The following is a 26,380-nucleotide window of genomic DNA, read 5'->3' as shown; positions in this document are numbered from 1 at the left end:
AGGAACGTCTGTGCTCGGAGTGGGACGGAGGCATTGCCGGCACTGTGCTCCTTCCTACTTCTCTGTCTTTCCTGATGACCAGGATTCTGTTTACATGGCCATCACACTTTGGTTGTTTGATTTTTAAAAAAAGTGATGTTTACTTCAATCCATCCCATTTACCATTTCTTCTGCTCTTTATTATTTACTTCTGCAAATGGGATTATCTACTTGACTCCTTTAAACTGTTGGCTTTATCCTTTCATTGTGAAAGTCTTTCTCTGACTGTCTTTCCGGATGACCCAGCCCCATTTGGCTTATGAAAGGGGAGCAATACTCCCTTTCTCTTGAGTGCTGTTGTTGTTGGACTGATCCCTTCCTCCCATCCTAGTGGGAATTTGTGCATCCCATCTCCTCTCCTCAGGAGAACACATCCCACCCCCATCTTGCTGGAGTCCATGGATTCCTTAAAACATTCCTGAGAGATCCATAATGGGTAGCGATTGTTATTCCTGTTTTTCAAATTAGGAAAGTGAGACCTAGCAAGGAGCAAACTGAGGCCTAGGAAGGCGAACTTGCTGTCAAATGCATGCAGCCAGGAAAGGAAGAACTGGGAAAAGCATGCGTGCCATGACATTCCCAGTTCATTGCTCGCCCACACCTGGAGTGACGACCAGCAGTCAGCCAGTAGAAGGGTAAGCTCTGGATCCCGCTTGCAGGAAGTTACCAGAAAATCTCTACTGATGTGAACCTGTGACCCTGGCCTGCTGGTCTGTTGGGTTAATGTTTCAGAATGGCAGGTGAATCACCATGTTTCTATTTATTCTTAGGGTGTCAGCCACAGGGACTCTGGAAACACGATTCAGCAACTTATTTTCTTGTATACTGGATACAAAGCATGCAATATCTTTCCGATGGTTTTCTGGTTTGGATATGCCTCTAGTCAAACCTCTGGGAGTATGCTATTTGGATGAGAAGGTCCAGCTATCAGGCCAAATTCCATCATTCCACTCAACTTCAACCCTGTGCTTCCTGCACAGGTGGGATCAGGTGGCGTGAGGTGGTGTGTGTGCTTGCGTGCGTGTGTGTAGGGGGCGTATGTTCCAATATCTAGATTTGGGGTGAGAGTTAGGAGGTCCTGCTTATATCCACAGTCTGATCTGAATTCTGCAACACAGATGACAGGAACGCCTGTGGTTTGAGAGCTGGGTCGTGCCACAGTGGATGAATAAACTTGCTGTCTGCTTCCCATTTGGCTCTTGATTCTTGCGTGTCTATGCCATTGATCTGATCTCCCTGGAGATTGTAGGAGAGGAGGGGAGCATGCTGCTCGGAGCCCCTAACATCTGTCATCGTGTGAAAGGTGTGATGAAAAGTTGTAAAGGCATAAACAATGGGGACGAGTTTAGAGTTAAACTCATTAAGTTCAGAAATACAAGTCGTGCTTAGGACAAAAAAAAAAAAAAAAGGAGTGGGGGAGTCATCTAATCACTTATGGGACGTGTCACAGCATTGTAAAGTGCTGAATCTGAGAGAATCCTGAAGAAACAAGGAGGTTTGCAGGCACTGAGTTCCTACTACATGCTGGGAGTGATTCTAAACACCTTTCATTTAATCTTCACAACAGAAGAACAACCTTGAGAAACTGGCATGATTACTCCTATTACCTGAGGCCTAGAGAGGTTGAGCCACTTGCCTAAGGTCACAGAATGACTCAGTAGCTGATTTGGGTTGAGAACTCAGGTCTCCCAAGTCCCATTTTCAGGTGCTCGCTTCCTTGTTATGGTTTGCCCACTTCTATGTAGGGTCCCCGAGGGAGTGATTTCACCCTTCCTTGGGAGGAGAGCCCTGTCCTTCAGGCATCCTGCTGGCTGCAGCACCCTTGCTGGATAGATGCACGGTGTGACCCTGTGTAGCTGTCCCTTTCTTAAGTATACAGAGAAGAAAGTTTTCCTGCTTGGGGGAAAAGTTCAGAGAACAGCCTCACCCAGAAGGTGGGGCTGGGTCCTGCAGGGCTGTGTGGCTGCCAGCTGTGATTAACTAACCAGAGCACCTGGAATACAGCATGATAAGGGCCAAGATGGAGCAAAGACCCAAGTTCATGTGCTTTGGTCTGGCTGTTAGGCTGTCCCCCATACCCCCATCTCCCTGCCTTTTATGCTCCTAGCGCTGTGGAGAGCTTGCAGTTGGGAGTTAGGGTGTCTACTCGTCCCTTCCCTTCTAGGTGGGGTTCAAGAGCCCTGTCTCATAGTCTCTCATTCTGAGGGGTTTTCCTGAGACCTATTCAAATAGATCATGTGCCTAATAAGGAGCTACCCCATGCTGAGGTCCTGCTAAAGTACTAGAGTTGGAGAGAGACTCACTGACTCCTTCTGCTTGGACCACACTCCATGTTCCTCAGTTCTTCCTCAAGGTACATCCCAAACATTGCCTAATATGAGAATAGCTAACACTTATATACTAATACAATGTGCTGGATACATATATTCATTCACCCAATCCTCTCAACAACTTGACAGCATAGGTATCATTATTATTCCCATTTTGCAGATGAGCAAAATGAGGCACAGCGAGGTTAAGCAACTTGTCCAAGGTGACACTGTTAGTAAATGGCAGACCTGGGATTGCACCCAAGTCTGTTTACAAACACAGATTGGCAGCATGGAGTGATGAAGGAGCCTGGACTGTATTCAAATCCTGGTCCCACCACTTAAAGCTGTGTGAGTTTGGGAAGTGCCTTGGCCTTTTTGAGCCTCAATTTTCTCATTTCTAAAAGGGGATAATACATCCAATACATCATATAGTTGTTTATGAGATTCAAAAGAGATAAACAATGAAAATGTCAATTATTTGTGAACAGGTAATAAACATTAACCTCCTTCACTTCACCTTTGAATCAATCAGTAATATAAATATACAACTTTAGCATAGAATAGGATGTCAGATCTGGAAAGGATCTTAGCAATGATTTAGTCCAGTCATTGGCAGAAGGGTGAGAAAGTAACAGCACCTGCTGAAGACTGGCCACACAGTAACTCAGTGACTGTGACAGAGACTGCAAGTTGCCTTTTCTAGTATCTGTTCTCCCTTCTACCTTAGCAAGAGAACCCCTGGTTTTAGCTGGGCTCATGGTGTCTCAGAAAAAGACTACCTTTCTTAGGAGCTAAGTGTGGCCATTTGGCTGTGTCTGGCCAATGAGGCATCAGTGGAAAAATTGTGGGATACTTTTAAGATGTCAGTGAAAAAATCATGGGATACTTTTAAGTTGCCTTTAAAAGGGTGGAAGCCAGTTCTTTTCCTTCCCTTCTTCCATCTTGCTGCTTGGAAGGCAGATCTGGGAACTGGAGCTCTAGCTGTCATCTGGAACAGGAGAAGTCACACCCTAGGAATGATAGCGCCTTCACACTACTCTGAGTTATGTACCTCTGGATTTATTTCATATGAGACAGAAATAAACTTCTGCCTTGCTTAAGCCACTGTTACTTAGGTTTCCTGTTACTGGCAGTCTAACCTAATCCTAACTGACAGCACTAAATATGGATGAGAGCCAAGGTCAATAAATGTTTATTGAGCTGATGCTGGGTCCCCCGGAGAAACGGAGAAATGTGGCCTGGCTTTTTGCATCTCTGCAGGTACTGGTGAGACAACCTGGGGTTTTCACAATGAAACATCTTGAGGCCCTAACATGACTTCTTATGCCTTGTGGATGTGAGTGGGCTTACTTCTAGAAACCTGGGTTGTGGCTGGAGGATAGCATCCAGGGATGGGTGGTCTGGGCTCTGTCAATCTTCCCTCTGCAGCCACAGAGGGTCAAATCCCTGGGCAGCGCCATACTTTGGTTCCAAACATGGGTCTCTGCATGAGGTTTATGTCCCAAGCTCCAAACTGGTGGGCTGAAAAAGCCTGAAAAAGCCAGGAAGAATCAGTGAGACAGACAGATTACTTCTATTATACCTGCTGCTGCTACTGGCATGTTTTGAAATTGATGATTTCTTTTTTTTTCCTTAAAAATTTTGTTCCTCCTTTTACTTTTTTAAATTAATTTTCTCATCATGAAATATTTCACAGATCAGACAAGAATAGAAAAGAACATAATGAATACCTATTTACCCACCGTTAAGCTTTATCAAATCTTAACATTATGTCATATTTGCATCAGGTCTCATTTAAAGAAATGAAACATTACTGATATAATTGAAGCTCTTTGTATCTTCTTCTCCCACCCCAATTCCTCTCCCTCCTCCTCAGAGATAACTATTACCGTGAATCCAGTGTTAATCATTCCCCTGTATGTTTTTACACTTTTACTACATATTTGTGTATCCATTAATATGGCATTATTCAGCAGGGTTTTAAACTTTACATATAAATTGTAGCACATTCCACTTATTAAGTATTCCATTGTATAAATATACCACAATGTGCTTCTCCATTTTCCTGTTGATGAATGTTTACGCTATTTTCTCTCTCTCTTTTTTTTTCTTTCCTTTTTTATAACTGGGACATAAATAATGAATTCCTGTACTTATCTCTCAGAGCATATGCAAAAAAATTTCTTTAGGGCAAGTGTCAGCAAACTTTGCCCATAGGTCAAATCCAGCCATTGCTTGTTTTTGTATGGGGGGGCCATGGAATAGTTTTTAAATTTTTTCTCTTTTTTGAATTTGAATTTTAACTTTAAAAATGTGGTAAAATATGCACACCATAAGATTGAGCATTTTCACCACTTTTTTCAGTATGCAATTCAGTGGCTTTATATCATTCATTACTGTGCAAACATCACCATCATCCATCCCCAGAACTTTTTCATCTTCCCAAACTGAAACTCTGTACCCATTAAACAATAACTCCCCATTCCCCTCTCTCCCCAGCCCCTGGCAACCAACATTCTACTTTCTGTCCTATGAATTCAACTAGTCTAGGTACCTCATGTAAGAGGAGTCATACACCTTTTGTCCCTTTGTGACTGGCTTATTTCACTGAGCCTAATGTCTTCAAGGTTCATCCAAGTTGAGGCATGTGTCAGAATTTCCTTCCTTTCTCAAGGCTGAGTAACATTCCATGATATGAGCATTCTTCAAAAAGTTTGGAAAGATTTGTATTATTTTTTAATTCTATTTTTCCATGAAGTTTTTGAAGTACCCTTGTGGATATAGATCACATTTTGTCTATCCGTTCATCCATTGGTGGATGATTTCTACATTTTTAATGGTTAAAAAAATTAGACTATTATGTGGCATGTGAAAATTATATAAAACTCAAATTTTGGTATCTGTTAAAAATTTTATTGGAACACAGCCACAGGCATTCGTTTATGGCTGCTTTCATCCTGAAATAGCAAGTTAATTAAGTCGTTGCAACAGAGACTGTGTGACTGGCAAAGCCTAAAATATTTATTACCTGGCCCTTTACAGAAAAAATTTTGCCACCCTCTGCTCTATGTTATGTAATTATGTAGAGGTGGAAGAGTCGAATGGTAAGGTATGTGCATCTTTAGCTTTACTAGATATTGTGAGATTGTTCTCCAAAGTGACAGAATTACATAGTGCTTGAGTTTTTTTGTAAACTCCTTTTGTTTTTCCTTTTTAAACAGCAAGATTCTTTCTTTAAATGAAGGTGCTAGAAGTGTCCTTAAAGGGCATTGTGTAGTCAGTTATGTTGCTGCATAATGAACAACTTTAAAATTTCAATGGCTTACAGCAGCATTTAATTTGGGCTCACAGGCCTGCAAGTTGGCTAAGATTTGGTTGATTTATTCTGGGCTCAGCTCAGCTTGACTCCAAGCTGCAGGTTGGGTCCAGGTCTGCTCCATATGCCTCTCATCCTTGGTCTTGTAGCTAGTTGAAGCAAATTTTTTCTCATGGAAAAAGGCAAGAGCTCAAGAGGGTAGGTCCAATGGCACAGACACATTTCAAGTCTTTGTTAAGGTCATGCCGATATTCCTATTGGTTAAAGCACAGGTCTTGGGAAGTACACTGTTCACCATGAGGCCATGGTAAGAGTGTGGAAATATAACTCCACTACAGGGGAGTGAATCTGGGACCAATAATTCAGTCTACCACTGGTGTCAACCTTTTCTAGCTTCAGAACCTTTTCTTGAAACAGAGCCTAAGCAGGATTTTAATACATAATATGGAGAAGGGTGAAGCTGCTCTGATAGAAGTGGGGGGTGAGGGTGGGCAGAACCCTGCCTGCTCAGCTTCCCTCTACTCCCCTGCTGTGCCTTCTGGGACATCTCTACACAGTCTCCCAAGCTTCATGGAATGTAGTTTGATAACCAGTCCTCTAAGTTGTTTTCTCTTCTAGGAGATACTGAAATGCTCTTCCTCCTGCAAGATCTATGGATCTGAAGCAATGCTTAACCAGGAGCAGACCCTCTCTGATAGCTGGGTCTCAATGTGTGGCCCAAAAGGGCGTCTCCTAGAGGCCAGGTGTAAGGTGGATGCCTGAGTCCACACCTGACTGGGGGCAAAGTCAGACAACAAGGTAACAAACAAACCTGGTTTGTTCCACGGCTCAGCCCCAGCTGGCTGGATTGCTGCAACTCTAGCTCCCTGCCTGCCTCTTACTCAGGTGGGGGAGATTCTCATCCTGTGGAATGTCTGGCTCCCAGGTCATGATTCTGTCTCCTGTCAAGGGAATGGTGGTGGCTTTTTATCGTTTTTGACTTTTCACCGTGATCTCAACAGTGCCTTTTGAGCAGGCAGTCAGGATGCTGTTTCCAAAACTGAGCCACAAGTTGGCCCCAACCCATGTGGCCTCTCTACTTTGTTACCCTCCCACAGGCTTTATGGTAAGCCCATCCATAGAAGTTAAAATGCTCAGGTGATAGGCCAGACGACGCCCTGTTACAGGCTTGCAGGGTTGCTCTTAGTAGGTTTTAGTTCCCTGTGTCTGGCTAGACTAGGAAGCAAGGTCCAGTCCCCTCTGCCTCTTGCCATGCAGCAGTGGGGACCAGCCCCAGCAGGCTCCCACTGCTGGCCCCACTCGCTCTGGCAGCAGCCAGTTTTGCCCGTCCCAGGCACTGCTCCAAGAGCTCAATCAGCAGACCCATCTCCATGTTTTATGTTTCCCATTAATTTACTCCTAATATTTTGTTCTTTACAACTTGACAGTGTCTGTACTTTTGTTCTTGGGATCTAATTAAATAGTGATTCAATAAAAACTACCCTGGGAAGTCACGAGAAAGGCAATGGCATCCCTTCTCTTTCCTATAGGGCAGGATGGTGGAGAGGAGGTGAGTGGACTTGGCGTTTATCAAGATAAAGTCTTGGGGTTTTATCTTGCATTCATTCATTCTCCAAATGTTTATGAAGCACCTATTATGTACCAGCATCTGGGGTAGGCACTGAGAAGATAGTGACAAACAAGAAAACAGGGCCAGATACCTGTTTTCTTTCCTACTACTTGTGGGTGAGGTCTTTTTCCATGTGGATAGATTTTCCAGGACCAACTTCTGCACATCTGGCTGCTCAGCTGTGGCTGGATATTTGGTTCCTGTGCCCTCAATCCTAGCCAGGCAGCTTTACTGACTTGTGCTGCTTTCACCCTTGAACTCACTTCACCTTGTGAACTACCTTCTTGGGAGAAATGAAGGACTACCCAGGAGAAGAGCCAGTTTTCACTTTATTTAGAAAGTTAAGAACCAAAACTGGGAGCTGCTGCTTACCTCTTTCTCATGTGGGTGGCTCTGTCCCCTTTTGTCTCCTCTGTCTTCCTGTCCATCTCTTTGTCTCTTGTCAAGCCTGATGACTCTCTCACTACTCTCGGCAGCTGGAATACACACTTCAGAGTTCATGGATCTGCCTTACTTACAGTCCCATTAACTCTGCATGTTTGCAGGACTGTGTATTAAGAAGCATCAGTTCAGAGTTCAATTTCAGCCCTCTCTGTGGGAGTGCCTTTGCGGGATGTGGGCAATCTGGATTTCAGATCCAGCAGAGCGGCTTAGGTCCTGATCATTCTTCCAGGGTTTCATCTCCTTGTATTTTGAATGACTGGTTTCAGACTTTTAGCCTTAGGACTTGGCATTTCAGAATGTTAGGTCTCTGCATGGTTTATCTACATTCTTGTTGACCTTTAATCAATAAAAGATGGTCTTGGCTTAAGCATGGGACAGATTCTGTTTTATAAGATTGCTTTCTTTATGGAGGCACTGGGGTTAGGATGATGGCTTTCCCACTTTCAGTGGTCAAGAGCAATCATTTTAGTCTCTTTTGATGGTTGTGTTCTTAGCACTACAGTGGAGGGAGGGAGAAGGTACTGGAAAAACACAAGTTTATATCCCCATCCTTCAGACCATAACAGATCCTTATCTTGATCAAATGTCCAATGTTAGCTTTCCTGTACGTAAAATGGTGTGTGTGTGTGTGTGTGTGTGTGTGTGTATGTGTGTGTGTGTGTGTGTGTATAGGTGGGAGGGTAAGCAGAGGCCACCAATTATCTTTCTCATGGACCCATTAATAGTGTTTGACAGTGTTTTGTGATTTCTCATGGAAATCTTAAATAAGAATGCACTTGCTTGATCCTAGCCGGGCAGTACAGTGACTGACCCACCTGTGGCTCTTGGAGCACAACAACGATAGCTAACATTTATTAAGCACTTACTGAATGCTTGATCTCACTTGAAATTCACAGGCTCCTAACTGATTTGCATTATTATCATCCCTGCTGACAATTAGGTCACTCTGCAAGAAAGGCAGAGGAGGAGTTTGAACTTATGTCAGAGTTGGCATCAAAGACTGGAGCTGTTGAAATGATTCTTTCAATGGGATCCTTTTATCTTTCTGACAGAAATATTTCTCCTAAGGACGGGTTAGAGGCCTAAAAGCAGGTCTGTGTATCTCCACACCCAAGTTCTTTCCACCTCACTAGACTGTCTGCAAAGCCCAAGATCTATCATTGCCTCTTGGAACGTTCTGAAAAAATGCAATTCTCTTGGCTCAAAGGCCCTTCTGCCCTGGAGCTGGTGAATGACACTTTTCAATAAATCACAGTTCCCTTGAATTTTTTTCCATGTTGATCCATTATGATGATTTTTTAAAAAGACAAATGTTTATTAAGCACCTACTATGTGTAAGGCAATTTACACACATTATGCCCTTTTTCTTCTCATACCAATGTAGAAATTTTTATAGTTAAAGAAATGGAGGCAGGGATACTCTCTTTTTTGCTTATGGAGACTCAACATACCCTAAACAACAAGAGGCTGGTGACTAGGAAGCATAGCTAGAGGGTGGTGGCCTTAGGAGGGATCCCATAGATCACCAAATCAGATGGTCTCATTGCACAGGTCAGGAAACTGAATATGGCCTAGAGAAATGACAAAGCCTGTTTAACATCCCATAGAGGATAGGAGAAGAGAGGGAACTAGACTGGTCTGTGCTGTGTTTCAGGATGTCTCTACCTTGGCACTACGGACATTTTGGGCTGGATAATTATTTATTGTGGGGGGCTGTCCTGTGTGTTGTAGAAGACAGCAGCCCTGATTTCTCCTCACCAAATGCCAGTAGCATTCTCTCCCCTCCCCCGCCTGCCAGTTGTGAGAACCCAAATTGTCTTTAGACATCACCAAGCATCCCCTGGGGGGCAAACCCCCCCCCAGTTGAGAATCACTGCTGTATATGATACCCCTTCAGGCCCACTGAACAGCATGGACTTGGAGCTCAGCTCTTCCCTTGCGGTGTGGGAGGGAGATCGCTTTTGGCTGCTAAGTGGAGAAGTCTGTCCTCTCCCGACCTGCACCTTGAGAGAGCCCTGCTGGGGGCCCGGCTCTCAGCCTGGAAAGAACTGATCTCAGGAATTGTATGGAAGGTGCCAGAGGGAAGAGAGCAGCAAAACAGACCTTCGAGAGATACATATCATTATCCCCATTTCACAGAGGAAGACATAGAAGCTCAGAGGGCTGAACACACCCATAGAGCAAGTATGATTTCTCTCCCATGTACCGCAAGGAGCCCCATGGAATACCTGGGCTCACTCCGTTTGCACTCTGCGCCTGTGAGCAATAATATCAGAGGGCTTCTCTATGTACTCTCTGTCAATTACAAGGGGAGTGTATTAGTACAGAGTTACGTTCTGGAAAAGTTAGATCTGAAAGAGCGCTGGCTCTTTCCTCCTGTGGGCCCTTGAGCAATTCGCTTCTCCTCTGGGGATCGTTGTCCCCAGGTTCATAAAATGAGGACATTGGACTGCACCAGTGATGAGCAGTCTCCCCACTGTTCCACTCAGCTTTCTCCCATCCCCAACCTTGAGAATGAAACAGGGCAAATAAAGATGTTTACAGGTCACATTTATTTTAATTAAAAATGACAGTAGTTTTATTGAGTTCAATAGAGGAAAATGTATATTCTTAGAACTCAGATTAGTCTGTTTTATTGACACGAAGGATATAATAAAAATAACTTTTTAGCCACTAAAATATTAATAACTGGATCTTTTCAAGGAGCAGCAATGTAGAGGCAGACTTTCAACCATTTATCTTATAATCACATCATGAGCCAAATGGCAAAATGAGATGGGCCACAGGTTAAGCATCACTGGGTGTGGTCTCAATAATCTCTTAGATCTGCGGTGTGTGTGTGTTTTTGCGTGTGTGCAAGGAGAGCGCCTCCTGGTGGTAAAACCTCAGGCTCCACCAAAGCGAAAGTGTCCCATGGCTTCTGCAGAAGAGGGTGAAGGGGCTTTGGGACAAGACCGAAGTTGTTTTAAGACAGTAACCAGAGAATCTCATTTTTGGAACCTTCCAAGAGGCAGTGATGGATCTTGGGGTTTAAGTCAAAGAACTTGGGTTTTGGAGTCAGATGTGGTTTTAAATTACTGCTTCAAGGATCGTATGTACTTCTTTCAGCCCTACTTTCATTACCTGTGAAACTGAGATGATAACACCCTCCTCTCAGATTTGTTTTAGGTGTAAAGGAAGAAAATAGGGGTTGGGAGAATGATTGAAGATGAAGCTGGAAAGATAGGGCCTGATCATGAAATGTTTATATACCATGCTAAAGAGTTTGAACTTGACCTCAAGAGCAAGGGGGAGTCCATGGAAGCCTTGGCAAAAGTGACATAATAAGGCCTGTTCTGTGAAAATAACTGGGGGAAAAATAGATAATAAAGTGGAGGGTCCTGAGGCTTTGGTGGTGGCAATGGAGCTGGAATAGATGGAAAAGATATTTTGCAAGTAAAATTGATGGAATGTCGTTTGTGTTTGGATGTGAGGATCTAGGGTACAGTCAAAAACAGCAACGTGCATTTCTATAGCCGTTAAAATGCCTTCCCATAAAACTTTTTACTTGATGCTGATAATAATTTATGAGCTAGATACTATAATTATCATTCTTATTTTATATATAAGGAAACTGATGATCAGGAAGGTTAAGCCACAGGATATACAGTTAGTAAGTGACAAAATCAGAACGTTAAATGTGGGTCTTTGGTTTCCAATTCTGGTTCTATCTCTTAGGTCACACTGCATGTCAAGATTCAGTGTTCAGCCAGTGCAAGAGTGAGAGGCAGTCTGGGTCCAGGGTTGGATGTGTACAGGGACCCCAGGTTATGTAACCTTCCTGGTTGCTAGGAGTCTCTGATAATTAGAGTCCCCAGGTTGCTAGGCAACCCAAGTTGCTAAGAGTGTCAGTTTATTATAGGTCTCGGGTTGTTAAAAGCCCCAGGTTATTCAAATGTTCAATTTATTAAAGGCGTCATAGTTCTCAAAGGCCCCAAGTTATTAGAGACATCAGTTTTTAGGGGCCCCAGGCCCTTAGGGCTCTAGGCTCTTGAAGTCATTCATTAGGTTGTTATCCTAGTCTGGTTGGAATATCAGGGGTTTAGAGGCCCTGGGTTTGTAAAGGCCTTCAGCTTTTGAAGGTGTCAGTTTACCAAAAGCCTTACCTCTTAGCACCTCCAGCTTTTTAGGGTTCCCAAGTTGCTAAGGGCACTGACTCAGATATTTAGATCTCCTGGCTTCCCAAAGTTGTGGGTCAGCCAAGCAGTTTTCTTCCATCCACTCTTTCTAGCTGGTCAGGTAGTGCAGGTGAAGCTGTATGTTTTTCTCAGGTGTTTCCTCATAGCTGACCTGTTTAGCTCCCACAACTGCACTGACCTAATTAATTCTACTCAGGGGTCTACACATGGAGGCACTGGTGTGGAGGTCTTTGGAGCAGAAGCTTGTTACAATTCTAAAGCACCCAGATGTTGAAGCACACCTGGGTTATGTTCCTGTTGTAATCATTAATCTCCTAGCTAGTCAATTGTAAATGATCTTAAATTACACTTTGTGAAAACTTCTGGAGTTGACAGCCTCTCACTTCCAATTATTTCATTAGATTAATCAGAACAGTAAAACTAGCTTGTGTGTGTTTTTCCTTTTTAAGAAATTTTTATTTTCAAGTAACTATAGATTCACAGGAAGTTGCAAAAATTGTACAGAGATCCCACATACCCTTCATCCAGTTTCCCCCAATGGTTAATCTTACATAAATATTGTATAATAGTAAAATCAGGACATTGAAATTGCTATAATGTGTGTATAGTTCTAATTCATTTTGTAACGTGTTGATTTGTGCGCCCACCTCCCCAATCAAGATACAGTGAGAATGTGTTTGTAAATATATTAATTTAACCTCTCTTCAGTATCTTCTCTGTGCTTTACCCATTAAATAGGTCAAGGAAATACAGAGATAAAATATAACCTGCTCTTGCTCTAGAATAAACTCACCAACAGGGCCATAGTCATGTACACCATAAATTACAGTGCAATGTGGTAATTCTATGACAGGGATAAACTCAAGGTGCAAAGGCAAGAAAATAGATTGGAAGGTTCATAGGTAGAGTGTTGGATTAACTCTTTCTGCATAAGGTATAATGCTGGGCTGATTTTGAAGGATATAATTAATTTATCTGGTACCCAATGAGGAAGGGCTTTTAGGCAGATAAATTTGGGAAAGCGTTGGTAGTTCAGAACTCCAGAGCCCAGGGGGTGGGACAGGGGTAGGAGAAGTGTTGGGAGGTGAGGCTGGGGAAGTGGGAGAGGACAGACATGGAGGACCATCTGGGATGCTGAACTGAATTGACTGACCTTTTCCTGCAAGTGATGGGGGCCCAGCTGAAAGCTTTAAAAATGGGGAGTAGTGTATTCAGTCTGTCATTTAAAAGGAACCCTCTGGTACAGAGAGGCCAGTTAGGAGATGACTGCAGTCCCAGATAAGATATGGTGAGGGGCCTGGCCCCGTGGCTCACTCGGGAGAGTGTGGCGCTGGTGGCGCCGAGGCCGTGGGTTTGGATCCTATATAGGGATGGCCGGTGCGCTCACTGGCTGAGCGTGGTGCAGACGATACCGAGCCAAGGGTTACGATCCCCTTACCGGTCAAAAAAAAAAAAAAAAGATATGGTGAGGGCATCAGCCGGAGTGGTGGGAACAGATAGGGAAGAACCAGCTTTGATCTCGGAAGGGGATCAGGATGGGAATGGCAGTATGAAAGGGAGGAACAAGCCTTTTTCCGAGATTCATCTTTTTCCTTTTTCTTTAGGCCATATCAATTTCCCTGAGAGAAGATCCCTGGGATATAAGTCCAGGAAAATGCATGTGGGTAGAATAATTCTCTGCTTATCCAGAGATCTTGTGACTTTGGTAAGGGCCAACATGGCACAAATTCCAATAAGGAAAAGGCTCTGATCAGTTAAAACAAGCTCATGCTGTTACTATGCAACATCTTTTAGGCCCTAGCTCAGAGTCTTTTTTTGACAATTCAAGTGTAGTTCTCAAAAGTATGGTTTCATTGTTTCCTCACTCCCCAAATAACAATAGTTAAACTCTGCCTTTTATTGAGCATCTGCTCGGTGCCAGGTACTGTTGAAGACGCTTTGCGTGTTATCTCATCAATCCTCTTAACCCCCTGGGGTGGCGGTTCTTTTTGCTTTACAAGTGAAGATACTGAGGCTCAGCAAGGCTAATGAGCCTGGCAAGGTCTCAGAGCTAGTAATCCCTGTGAAACTGGGACTCCAGCCTGGGTCTGGCAGTCCTCAGCCTGCTGCCCCCTGCTGCAGAAGCCACAGGTCATAGGAGGGGAGGGGAGAATGTCAGCCTGTAGTGGCACCAGGTCAAGGAAGGGAATTAACATGGATTGAGGGACTTGACAACTATTAGATGATTTTCTACCAACCTCACATGAGGGGTGTAGCAGTCAGGGTTCTCTGGAGAAACAGAACCAATAGGATGTGTGTGTGTGTATTATATGTATATGTGTGTTATATACATCTACATCTACACACACACACACATACATACATACATACATACATATATATATGGAGAGGGGTGGAGAGAGAGAGAGAGAGAGAGAGAGACTTATTATAAGGAACTCGTTTATGCAATTCTGGAGGCAAGTCTCAAGACCTGCAGGGTGAGTTGGCAAGTTGGAGACCCAGGAGAACTGATGGTGTAGTTCTAGTCTGAGTCTGAGTGCCTGACAACCCAAAGATCCTATAGCATAATTCTTGTCTGAAGGCTGGAAGACTCAAGATGCAGAAAGAGCCAATGTTCCAGTTTGAGTCTGAAGGCAGGAAAAGAAGCCGATGTTTCAGTTGGAAGCTGTCATGCAGGAAGAATTCTCTCTTACTTGGGCAGGGCCAGCCTTTTCTACTACTCAAGCCTTCCGTGGATTGGATGAGGCCCACGCTCATAAGGAAGGTCAAGCTGCTTTACTCAGTCTACCAACTTAAATGTAAATCTCATCCAAAAACATGCTCGCAGAAACAACCCAGAATAATGTTTGACCAAATAGCCTGTGGCCCAGTCAAAGGGACACATAAAATTAGCCATCACATGGGGAAGACAGAATGAAAAAGGAGACACAACACCGAAAGGCTATGGGGGTGTGAGACTAATTAGGGTAAGTGACTTTGCACACGTTAGTCCTCCTGACAACAATGTCATATGGTCAGGCCACACACCGTGACCACTGATGAAAGAACAGGGAACAACCCATGGAGAAGAGGTTAATTCTGTTTTCAAAGCCTGAAGTTTGGACGAGATTGGGTGAGGGTCTTTATCTAGGAGATCCAGGCTCTCCCTACGTATGGTCAAAAGAGGACTCATGTTTTCACCGTCCACAGTGACTTTGGGGCCAGCCTCAGCATGCTCCTGACTGAATCCTCTACGCTAAGTTTCTTCTGAATCAACGGAGGAGGTGATTTTTGTTCATTTCTTTACTTATCCAGCATTCTTTATCTTTGTCCTCGACACTGGATATACAGACATGAGAGACACATCAGGCATCTGCTAGTCTGGAGGAATGATGGAGAAAGAAGATACTGATAGAGTGATAGATAGAAGATACTGACAGAAGATACTGATAGATATGATAGATGTGGTGACTGTAAATGAACACTGGATATTGTGAAAAAATGGAGGAGATGCCCAAGTCAGCCCAAGAAGTCTGGGGGAGGAAGTCAAGCTCCAGCAACACTGTAAGGAGGGCTAGACGCTAGCCAGGGAGTGGGAGCAGAAAGGCTGGGTTTGACATGTATAATACCGTATAAAGCATGAAAGCAAAATATTAAGAAGTTTGGAAACAGTGGTGTTCAGCCCTCGTGGCACTCTGGAATCATGTGGGAGTGTTAACAAAAATGCTGATGGCTGGGCCCTAACCCCGGAGATTTTGATGTAATTGGCCTGGAGTGGAGCCCAGGAGTCAGTATTTTTTCTACAGTGCCACCAGGGCTGAGGACCAGTAATGTAAGAGAGGCTGCTGGAGAACTTAAACTTGGAGGGAGCCAGGGGAGGATCTTTGCTAGAATGTGGTCAAGAATCTGAGCTTGCTTTGGGGGAAATGAACAACTTCTGCAGAGCTCAGCAGAGAAATAAAGACCTGCCAATCCCCGATTAGGGCCCCATCTGCCCTCATAACTGTCCCTTTTGAGCTGCTGTTTCTTGTTCCCCATTTAAAAGTGAAAATCAACCGGGAAATAACAAAACACACAATAAAATAAAATAAGCTGAAAGATTACTCAATAAAAAGAAGTGATAAAATAGTAGAAGCAGACTGATGTAGCAAACCCCCAAAACTCAACTAGACAGAATCACCATCAAGGGCCAGGCAATAAAAAGAATAGCTAAAATGTACTGATTCAAGCGGTAAGCGTCTTCAGGCATCGAGACAGCCGAGCTTCACCACCACCCTAGGAGGGAGGGAGGATTATTATTTCCATTTCACAGAGGAGGAAAACGAGGTTTGGGGAGATGAAGAATAGTGATCAAGGTTATGTGGGTGGGGCAGGGTAATGACTCCACTTTAATGATGAACATGGAGCTGTACTTGTCAGGGGTGGAGCAAGAAATTAAACTCAGGTTTTCTACCTCGAGTCCAGAGCTCCTTCCCCAGAATAAAGGCTTAAGCCTGGCTGCACACTGGAGTCATCTGGGGAGCTTTTAAGACATACTGATGACAGTTAGACATTTCTTCAAAGAAGACATACAAATGGCCAACAGGCATATGACAAAATTCTGAATGTTACTAGTCGTTGGGGAAATGCAAAGCAAAACCACAATGAAACATCGCTGCACACCTGTAGGATAGTGTGATCAAAAAAACAAAAGACAACAAACGCTGGCGAGGGTACAGAGAAATAGGAGCGCTTGTGCACCCTGGGTGGGAATGCAAATGGTGCAGCTTTTATGGAAAACAGTGTGGAGATTCCTCAAAAAATTAAAAATAGAGCCACCATATAAACCAGCAATCCCACTTATGGGTATTTATTCAAAAGAAGTGAAATCAGGAGTCCAAAGAGATATCAGCACCCCCTTGTTCATTGCAGCGCTCACAATAAAATGTGGAAACAACTGTCCACTCCCAGATGAATAGTTAAAGAAAATGTGGTATATGCACATGGTGGAATACTATTCAGCCTTAAAAAAGAGGGAAATTCTGCAATATGCAACAATATGGATGAAACTTGAGGACATTGTGCTGAGTAAAATAAGCCAGTCACAGAAAGACAAATGATCCCATTCATATGTTGTACCTAGAGTGGTCGAATTCATAAAATCAAAAAGTGGAATGGCGGTTACTGGGGTACTGGGGGTGGAGGGGGAAATGCAGATTTACTAAATAATGGGCATAAAGATTCAGTCGAGCAAGATGAATAAGCTGTAGAGATCTGCTGTACAACATTGTAACTATAGTCAACAGTAAAATACTTTACTCTTAAGAAGGCAGATCTTCTGTTAAGTGTTCTCGCTGCAACAGTAAAGAAGAGGAAGAGGAAGAGGAAGAGGAAGAAGAAAAGAAAAGTAAATACTGATGCTGATGATGCTGGGCCAACCGTTGATTCTAAAGATTCTACCTCGGTTGGTCTGCTGTGGGTCCAGGTCGGTAGGGTCAACATGGTGCAGTGAAACATATTGATGGCTGTGCTTTGCTCTGGAATTGCTGCTATTTATTGAGCCCCTGAGGTACTGAACACTTTGTAGCTGTTTCATTGAGTCCTCCTAGTACCCTGTGAGGCAGGTACAGGTATTCCTTGACTTATGATGGGGTTACATCCTGATAAACCCTTCGTTAAGTTGAAAATATCAAAAGCTGCAAATGCATTTAATACACCTAACTAACCAAACATCACAGCTCAGTCTAGCCTACCTTAAATGTGCTTAGAACCCTTACATTAGCCTACAGTTGGGCAAAATCATCTAACACAAAGCCTATTTTATAATAAAGTGTTGAATATCTCATATAATTTATTGACTATTGTACTGAAAGTGAAAAACAGAATGGTTATATAGGTACTTGAAGTACAGTTTCTACTGAATGTGTGTTGCTTTCCCACCTTCATAAAGTTGAAAAATTCTAAGTTGAACTGAGGAAACAGAGAGGTTAAGCCACTTTCTCTGGGTCATCCAGCCTGACCCCAAAGCCTATGCTCTAGCTGCTGTGCCACATGACCTTCAAGCAGGGGTTGCTGTGGAGCTCAGATGTGGACGGGTACCAGAAGCCCTTTGTTTCACTTCTTTGCCCCTCAGTCTTTAGGGTTAACAGCATAACCTCCATCCTGGGCCTGTCCACACTGAACAGTCATCATCCAGATGGCTTAGCATTAAGGAAGAAGAACTTTCTGCCAGTCAAAGAGTTCAACGGTGAGATGGGCTGCCTGAGGAGACAGTGGGTATGTGCTGTCATGCCTGGATAGTCACCTGGAGGCTCTGTTGGGACGGGAAGATTCATCCTCAAAGTGGTGTGTGTGTGTGTGTGTGTGTGTGTGTGTGTGTGTGTGTGTGTACACAGACGTGGGCAAGAGGGGTTGGGATTAAATATCTCTTAAGTGTCCCTAGACCCTGAAATTGAGGGCATCAGGTGGGCTTGTCATAGCTCCATGGGTGGAGCTGGTTCTAGAAGCTGAGCTCACAGATCTGGGAGTTCTAGAAGGCCCCATGCAGTTTGGAGCCCGCCCTCCCATCATTCTCCTAGCACTGGGTGCTGGGACTCACAGCGTGCTGGGGGGCCACTGCTGCTGCTGCCACTGTCACCACTGCTTCAGCTCTGGTGGGGAGGACTCTTGATAAGTGAGCCCTCTTCCACTCTTCCCAGAGCTGTTCACCAGGGCCCTGGGTTGGTCTGACCAGAGAGGGGCTTGAAAAAGCAAGGTGGTGGTGAGAGAGGGGGAGATCCTGGCCTGGGAGAGGGACAAGCTGAGAGAGAGAGAGAGAGAGAGAGAGAGAGAGAGAGAGAGAAGAGGAGAGAAAGTGTTTTCTTTCCTTGCAGGCCTCCGCTCTCTGAATCAGACATGACTGCTGTGAAATGCTCAGGATGAAATTACCTTTAAGTCACTTTACTACAAAAAATCAAAAACAGCCACTGGGTAGCAGTCAAGTTGGTTTCCTTATCTATGATTTAGGGATATTAATCCTATTCCTCTTGAATTGCTGAGAGGATTAGATAAGATTAAGTTAGAAAACATCCAGAAAAGGCCTGGCACAGTGTCTGATGGATTTTAAGAACTCAGCAGGATTCACTGTCTCCTGCCCCCCCATTCCCTACACTTTGATGAGAAGGGCTATGGTCTTGTGGCCAGGACTTCATGTTCTTTAGTTTAAGAAGCATCCCCTGGGCAGCCACTCATCCCAGCAACTCTACTTGACTCTCAGGCTATGACAATCAGTAAGACCTGGCCACTATGGGAAAGACTGGTATATATTACAGTCTAGTGTGACAGAGGGAGGATAGAAGGTCGGTGCTGTCAGAGTGTTGGGAGCGGGGCCTGCCAGGAGAGTCTCCCTGGGGAGCTCACCTCTGATGTGACCCTTGAAGTATGTGTAAGAGTTAACCATGTGAAGGAGAGGAGAGGGTTAATGTTCTAGACAGCAGGATCACCATGAGCGAACAATGTGGCATTATTGGAACTTAGAGTCAGAGAGAGGGCAGCAGGGCTGGGTCAAGGAGGGCCTGTGGGCCCTGCTTAGGAGCGGTGCTGGTGGGAGCCACCAAAGGGTGTGATGTGGCTAGGCTTTTTGTTTAAAAAATTCACTCTGGTGGATGTGTATAGGATAGCTTGGAAGAGGTGTCAAGACTGGGTACAGGAAGACCCTAAGGGAAGCCTTGATGGTGGTCTGAGCTTAGGGAAAGATGCTGCGCTGGGAGGGCAGGTGGCATCAGCAGGACTCTGGGACTGATGGGCTGGGCATGAGTGGTGGATGTAGTGAAGAAGTAGGAATGAAGAATGACATCCATATTTCTAGCTGGGATGAATGGCTGGCCCATAATGTTCTAAACCCAGAAAGGGAAGACGTAAGGAAGAGTGGATTCTGGTGGGAGCATTAGTTCTCTTTTAGACGTGTTTAGTTTGAGGTGACTGTGGGATATTTGCATGGAGATGTCCAGGAGGCGGTTGTGTATGAGGTCTGCTGCTCGGGGGACCGCACGCGAGGAGGTCGGCGGCCTGCACGTGGGGGCAGCAGCAGGGTTGCCCAGAGGATGTCCTGCAGCAGAAGAGAGCTGAGGACAGAAGAGAGGGCTCCTGCAAGAGCTAGCTGAGGAGGGTCTGCGGGAGCCAGCAGGGCGGAGTCAGGTGCCAGGTGGGGTTGGGGAAGCCAAACCGCACCACACTGAAAAACAAATGGGAGGCGAGAAAGTGGAAATGCCCCCCCACAAGTCTGGATGAGAAGAGAGGGAAAGAGGTCAGTAGAGATAAGGATAAGAAAGAAGGGAAGGTATTTTTGGAGCTGGAGACCCTAGCATGTCTGTACATGCACAGGAAGGAGGAGCAGGTAGAGGAGGGGTCCTGATGATGCTGGGGGAGGAGGGGTGACCAGCGGCACGAGGCTCAGAGAGCGCGTGGGACGAAATCTGGAGCTCGGGAAAGAGGGGCTGGATTGAGTGGAGGCAGTTTGCCCCCTCACCAGGGGATGAGCTGAGGGCGTCTGAGCGACTCTGTGCAGTCCCACGTGCGGTCACCTTGCTCTCCCCAGTGCCGCAGGAGGGAAGGTCCTCTTCTGGGGCAGGGGCTGGGGTGCTGGAGGACAGTGATGAGGGTTTTGAACACCCTCTGAAGGAGATGAGAGAGAGAAAGCTGACCAAAGATGAGCATTAGTGCTAGTGCCAGTCGTAGTTCATAGCAGAAATAACAATGAATCTATTTTTAGTGCAAAGAGCCACTTTCTTTCCATGCCTTTTCTCATGTACTTTCAACTGTCATATGAGGCAGGTGTTATTAATTTCTTCGCTTTATAGAGGAAGAAAATGAAGATTAGAGAGTGTCCAAAGTCAGAGATGTGGTAAGGAGCCGAGCTGGGCAAGTTTTGCTGCAAAGCCAGCCCTTAACCACCTGTCACCCTCAATGGCAATCAGGGTCCACTGCGACACCCATTTGTGAGGTTGCACAACCAGTTTTGGACTCTGTGAAGGCGGAGAGCAGGTGTGGTGGGGTGGAGGTCATGAGGGCTGGGGGAAGAAATGTCAGCAGCGATGGCTAGACAGATAATAAAATAGAAGGTTGCACAGGTGCGTAATATCGGCGATGACAAGATGCAGGGACGACAAGGCCATGAGAGTGGGTGGCTGAGACAGAGTGGAGGTGAAGGAGCCATGAGACTCAGGGAACCAGGTGCTAATGTCCTCTATGACCTTGAGGACTGCCTCATAGAGTCAGTGATGAGAGGCTTGGAGGGCAAACTAAACAGGACAGGGCAGCTTCAGGGGAGAAGGGGTTTTGCAAGGCTGTGGTTTCGAAGGGGTGGTGGGGATGAAGGAGACTTTCAGTACTGCCCTGGGGCCTTGTGTGCAGGACAAAGAGCAGCTTTTCTCTGAGAGAGCTACAGGGTAGCTGTGCTCTGGTGGGACCTGGTTTCAGTAAAGGCCAGGAGATGGAGGCTCAGTGCTGGAAGGGAGGTCCCTTGCTAATTGGGCTTAGGGATTGATTTACACAAATGACACTTCTCGGCTCATGCCCTCTGGGAACATGCTCATGGCCGTATCCCAGTGGGGCTTTGGGTTCATAGAAACTTTGGTCTCAGTCCAAACTTTGACCCTTCCTAGTTGTGAAATCTTGGCCCTCAGGACTAAATAATGCCTAGCATGTAGTATGGAGCTCAGAATATGTTAGTATTCTTCCCCGTTTCCCCGCTTCTTCCCTCAGCTGCTGGGCCAGGGTGGTGTGAAGCAGGATGGGAAAGGGAGGGGCTGGTCTCGGGCCCCTCCCCAGGCTCTGGGTGGGGGGGGCATGGCTGATGCTTCCTCAGGGCACAAGGTGTTGATACACACTGTTGGAGCCTCGTCTTCTGCCCACCCTTCTCCGTGTTTCCCAGGGGTACACTCAGGCCCTGTCTCTTCTTCCAAGGAGTAAGCCATCTGTGAGCGGACACCAGGACTGCCAGCCATCCCACAGCTCAGCTCTGAGCCAGAGTGGTGGGGGCTCCACCTCTGTGTCCCACATGGAAACCAGGAGCTGGGTTCCCAGAAGGTGGCTGTGCCTGCCTGGGGTCATGTTGCTGGCCTGCATCTCTCTGTTCAGCTGCCTGCTTGCCTCCAGCGAGGCCAAGGTCTACAGTCGCTGTGAGCTGGCCAGAGCACTCCAGGACTTCGGTCTGGATGGGTACCGGGGATACAGCCTGGCTGACTGTGAGAACCCCTTCCCCCGGCTGGCCCCGGCTGGCCCCGGCTCCTCCCCACCTCATCTCCTTCTCATTTAGGGGGTGTGGCTTTGGGAGTTCTCATCTCTAAAGCGAGGATTATAGGGAAAGACAGGTGGAGAACACCTGGCGCTGAGTTCAATACACAGTAGGCAGGCAACAGGCAGCCAGATTGGAATCACCCTTCACTTCCCCTGCTGGTGAAGTCGGGAGTCAAAGGAAAAGAACAGCTTAGTGCCCTAAACTTGGTCATGGCCATGAGGGTCAGGCATTCCTACTGAAATTTGGAAAAGGCAAACTGAATAAATCAGTAATGCCAAACTTTTTAAGCTGGTGGCAGTTTTGGGAAGCCATGTATGAAATTCAGTCACACCTGGACTGATTTCTTGTCTAGTTCCAGCCCCTTATATAGATCACACCTATGTCTTCCTAATCTTGTCTCTAAAGATTTAGCTCTTGTAATTCATTCAGCAAACTTTTTGGGCCCTGCTAAGTGCTGAGCGATGAGAAAGTGGGAAGATTGCTAGCTAGGCATCAGGCAGCCTGAGGTCCAGGCCTGACTGCTGCTGTTTAGTAGCTGTATGTGACCTTGGGCAAGTCATTTTGCCCCTCTGGGCCTGGACTGAGTCATCTGCAAGGCAGGTGGGAGGGCATCTGCCCTTATCACCTGAGGTAGGTGAGGTAGGTAGAGCCACAGTGTGGGGCCTGCACTGTGAGCACTCTGGTCTTTACTGTCTGACCCACAGGCCTGTGCTCTGCCCTGTGCAGGGATCTGCCTTGCTTACTTTGCAAGCGGCTTCAACACAGCTGCTGTGGACCACGAGGCTGACGGAAGCACCAACAACGGCATCTTCCAGATCAGCAGCCGAAAGTGGTGCAGAAACCTCAACCCCGGCACCCCCAACATGTGCAAGATGTACTGCTTCGGTAGGCTGGGCCCTGGCCCAGGGCTAGCGGGTTTGGGCCCTGCATCGGGCTTCTTCCCAGTTTCGTTTGCTCCCTGCCTTTATGTCTGACTGTGGATTCCCCCCCGCCAACCTGCTGGGCCTACCGAGGACAGGCAGATGGGGCAAGTGATGAGGGTGGGTTCTCCATAAATCTGGTCTTGTGTCCCAGATGGCAGACTGGCCTTAGAGCTACAGGAATGGAGGGAGGATTGTTTCTGATGGAGGGGGAAAGGGACAGAGTGGTAGCTGTGCTTTTGGAGTGGCCAAGAGAAAGGACTGGATTTAGGAAGGAGGAGGGTGTGTGTGTGCATGTGTGTGTGAAAGAGAGAGAGAGAAACAGAGAGACAGACTCTGGATGTCCAGCTCTGCCCATGTTCCTTCACTGTGTTTCTCTGCCTCCCACCCCAGACTTGTTGAATCCTAACCTCAAGGATACTGTTATATGTGCCATGAAGATAGCCCAAGAGCCCCAGGGTCTGGGCTCCTGGTAAGTAACTTGGGCTAGAGCCCCACAAGGTGGTGTGGCCAGGACTAGCAGACAGCAGCAGGAAACTAACCTCTTCTGAGTACCCACTTTGTCCCAGACACCATTCCATGGCTCCATGATCTAACCCTGACAACAACTCACCGTGGTAGGAATTACCACCCTTGAGGTATTTACAGAGGACACACTGAGTTCCTGGGAGCACAGTGATTCATCGGAGGCCTCACAGCCACACAGCATGGCCTGGCTTTTCCAAGGTTTGCTTGTGTTGGGATGTCTGCCTACAGGTCCTCTAGACTAGGTCTAAGAAGTTTTGTTTTTTTAAACTGAGGCCTCTTTTGTACGAACACTAAGTTATGTAAAATCCCGAGATGTACACAGGTGGAAGAAGAGGTTCTCTGCTTGAGGAATGGGTAGGGGCTCTGGAGCCTGGCCCTGTCAGCCTTCTCTTTTCCTACCTCCTTCCAACAAGGTGGCCTTTGAAGATGTAGGCAAGGGAGTCGGATGAGCATTGCATGGGACATTGGACTAGATCATGGGTTCACACAGGTACCTCTGAGCCAGTTGCCTGTAGCTTCTCAGCCACTTTTGATGGGAGTTTCACTACTTAGTGTCTCTAACCTCCCTTTTACTCACATTTCTGGGTGACAGACCAGCAGGGTGGGGCAGAATCTGAACAAGGTAAAAAGCTCAAGGTGGCTGGGGCACCAGGACATTGGACAGGTGTGACAGGTGCTAAGGCTGGGAAGGAAATTTGAATGTCAGCTCAAGAGCAGAAGGAAGGAGAAGAGTTGAGGCTGGGAGGACCAATGTGATGGCTTTGCAGGAGTCCAGACAAGAGCTTAAAGGACTTGTACTGGGACGATCGCACTGGTGATGGACAGGAGAGGGGCTGGGGATGAGAGGCTGTGGAGGAGGAATAGGAACAGGTGACAGGAGGCCCAAGAGGGCAAGGAGGAGGTAAAAATCACTCTGACTCTAGAGAGGGTCCAGAGATGGGCCCTGAAATGGCTACGGTTTTGGGGATGTGCTGGTGTGAGAAGAGTTGAAGCTTAGGAACCGAGTCCAGGATGAGGCAGGTTCAGCAGGCCATCACACACGTCTGTAAAATCAGGAAGGTTACTGCAGGTGCAGGCACTGAGCCAAAGGCTTAAGGACTAGGGGCCACCACCCTGGAATGGAAGAAACCAGTCCTTTTGGGTTAAATCAAGGAACAGCTCTCTTTTTTACACCGGGAGTAAATTCATGGCATGGATAGCCCCTGGGATGTGGTTGAAGCTGATGACAGGAAGTGGTCCCAGAAGGCGGGCAGAGTGTTGTTTGTTTGTCCACACATGCACTGAGGACTCATGTGGACAGCCGAGGCCTGTCTTTGCCCCCAAGGATCTCACAGTCTAGTGGAAGACACAAACAAACTGATCAATCACTCCTGGCTGATAGATGTATAGAGGTCCTTTAGAGGCACTCTCGATCATTGGGCTCTTTGGCGTTGACATCATAGAGGACATGAGTTATAAAAGCTTGGGGCCTCTGGGAATTTGGGACCCTAGGACCTTACAATCTTGCTTATCTTCCTCAAGATGTCAGCTGTGAGCTGGAACAAGGTAACAGTCCTAAAAGAACCTATGAACTGTAATAACCAACATGTGAAAGACCCAGACTGGCAGCCAAGGAGGGTTGGGTGTGGGCACAGTTCTGTCATTTACTAGCTGTGAACCTTGGGTATGTAACTGTGCACCTCAGTCTGAATTTTTCATTTGGAAAACAGGGAACAAAATATCTGCCCAGACTATCTGATAGGGCTGCTGGGTGGAAGTGGAGGGTTGGTGATAACTGAGTGATGGGTGTGACAGTGCTGTGTAAACTGTAAAGTGCTATACAGAGGAAGGTGGTATCATTGTCACCAGAAGCAGCAGGGTGTAGGAAAAAAGCATTGGGCTGCGGCTCCAGACTCCGGGGCTCTAGGCCTTTGCCACAACTTCAGCGTGAACTTGAGCATTGTGTCTCCAGTGGTAAAATAAGGAGGCTAGATAAATGACATTTTTAGGGCCATTCTCTTCCTTTAAAAAACATTTCTCCTAGGGGATTCCTTGCTTGTTAGCTCAGTTTCCTTGTCCCCTTCCTCGCCAGCCCGTCCTTGCCTCCCTACTAGGTTAGAGCCCACGGTCTCCTTTGAGCAGCAACAGGGGCTGCAGCTGATGAGGTCTCTCCTCTGCCCTGTTCTTCTTCCTCAGGGAGGCCTGGAGGCATCACTGCCAGGGCAAGGACCTCAGCGACTGGGTGGATGGCTGTGACTACTAGCATCCTCTCTGGATGGACCAGGCCACGCACAGCAGGCTGAGAAATGTGGTTTGGTTTCTGACCCAGGCTTGGGAAGACAAGCCCAGGAATAAAGTTTAGTTTAACACATATGTGGTTCTCTAGTCTACTTGCAGGGGCCACATTGGAGCCAAAGCATCTCGGTGTTTCCTCACCTCACCTGTCCACCTGGTCTGGGCTTCAGGTGGACTCCAACAATCCTGCCACACAAGCCTTGCCCCCTTTTCTGGTGGCCTGGGAGGGGGGGGGTTAGTGCCTTCCTTGCCCACACCTGGCAAGTTTTGGGTCTAGGATTGCCAAACTAATAAATAAAAAACAAGCAAACATCAATAACAAAACAGGATATCCCAGGTACATTTGAATTTTGGATACACAATGAATAACTTAAAGTATACATATGTCCTAAATTTTGTATGGGACAAACTTATATTAAAAAATTATTTGTTGTGTATCTGAAATTCAAATCTGACTGGGTGTTCTGTATTTTACCTGGCAGCCCTAGCTGGGTCTGGTATTGTGAGCCTCTGGCTTGTTTGGGAA

The 26,380-nt window shown here is 46.2% G+C and overlaps 1 protein-coding gene across 1 annotated transcript; it reads left to right on the top strand.

Annotated features, from left to right (window-relative positions):
* The first annotated feature begins 21,850 nt into the window (after nt 1-21,850).
* SPACA3 (sperm acrosome associated 3) lies at nt 21,851-25,822 on the top strand. Its single transcript, XM_063113120.1, has 4 exons — nt 21,851-22,079; nt 22,859-23,017; nt 23,446-23,524; nt 25,756-25,822. The coding sequence occupies exons 1-4, from the start codon at nt 21,893-21,895 to the stop codon at nt 25,820-25,822; spliced, it is 492 nt and encodes a 163-aa protein (XP_062969190.1). The 5' UTR covers nt 21,851-21,892.
* The last annotated feature ends 558 nt before the right edge of the window (nt 25,823-26,380 follow it).

This window comes from Cynocephalus volans, chromosome 10 (assembly GCF_027409185.1).
Source record: "Cynocephalus volans isolate mCynVol1 chromosome 10, mCynVol1.pri, whole genome shotgun sequence".
Taxonomy (NCBI): Eukaryota; Metazoa; Chordata; class Mammalia; order Dermoptera; family Cynocephalidae; genus Cynocephalus; species Cynocephalus volans.
This window is presented reverse-complemented; position numbering and strand designations above follow the sequence as displayed.

Coding starts and splice junctions, on each gene's coding strand:
- SPACA3 (XM_063113120.1), top strand. CDS start 21,893: ATGGAAACCAGGAGCTGGGTTCCCAGAAGGTGGCTGTGCCTGCCTGGG. Junction 22,080..22,858: donor GGGATACAGCCTGGCTGACT/GTGAGAACCCCT, acceptor TGCCCTGTGCAG/GGATCTGCCTTGCTTACTTT. Junction 23,525..25,755: donor CCCCAGGGTCTGGGCTCCTG/GTAAGTAACTTG, acceptor CTTCTTCCTCAG/GGAGGCCTGGAGGCATCACT.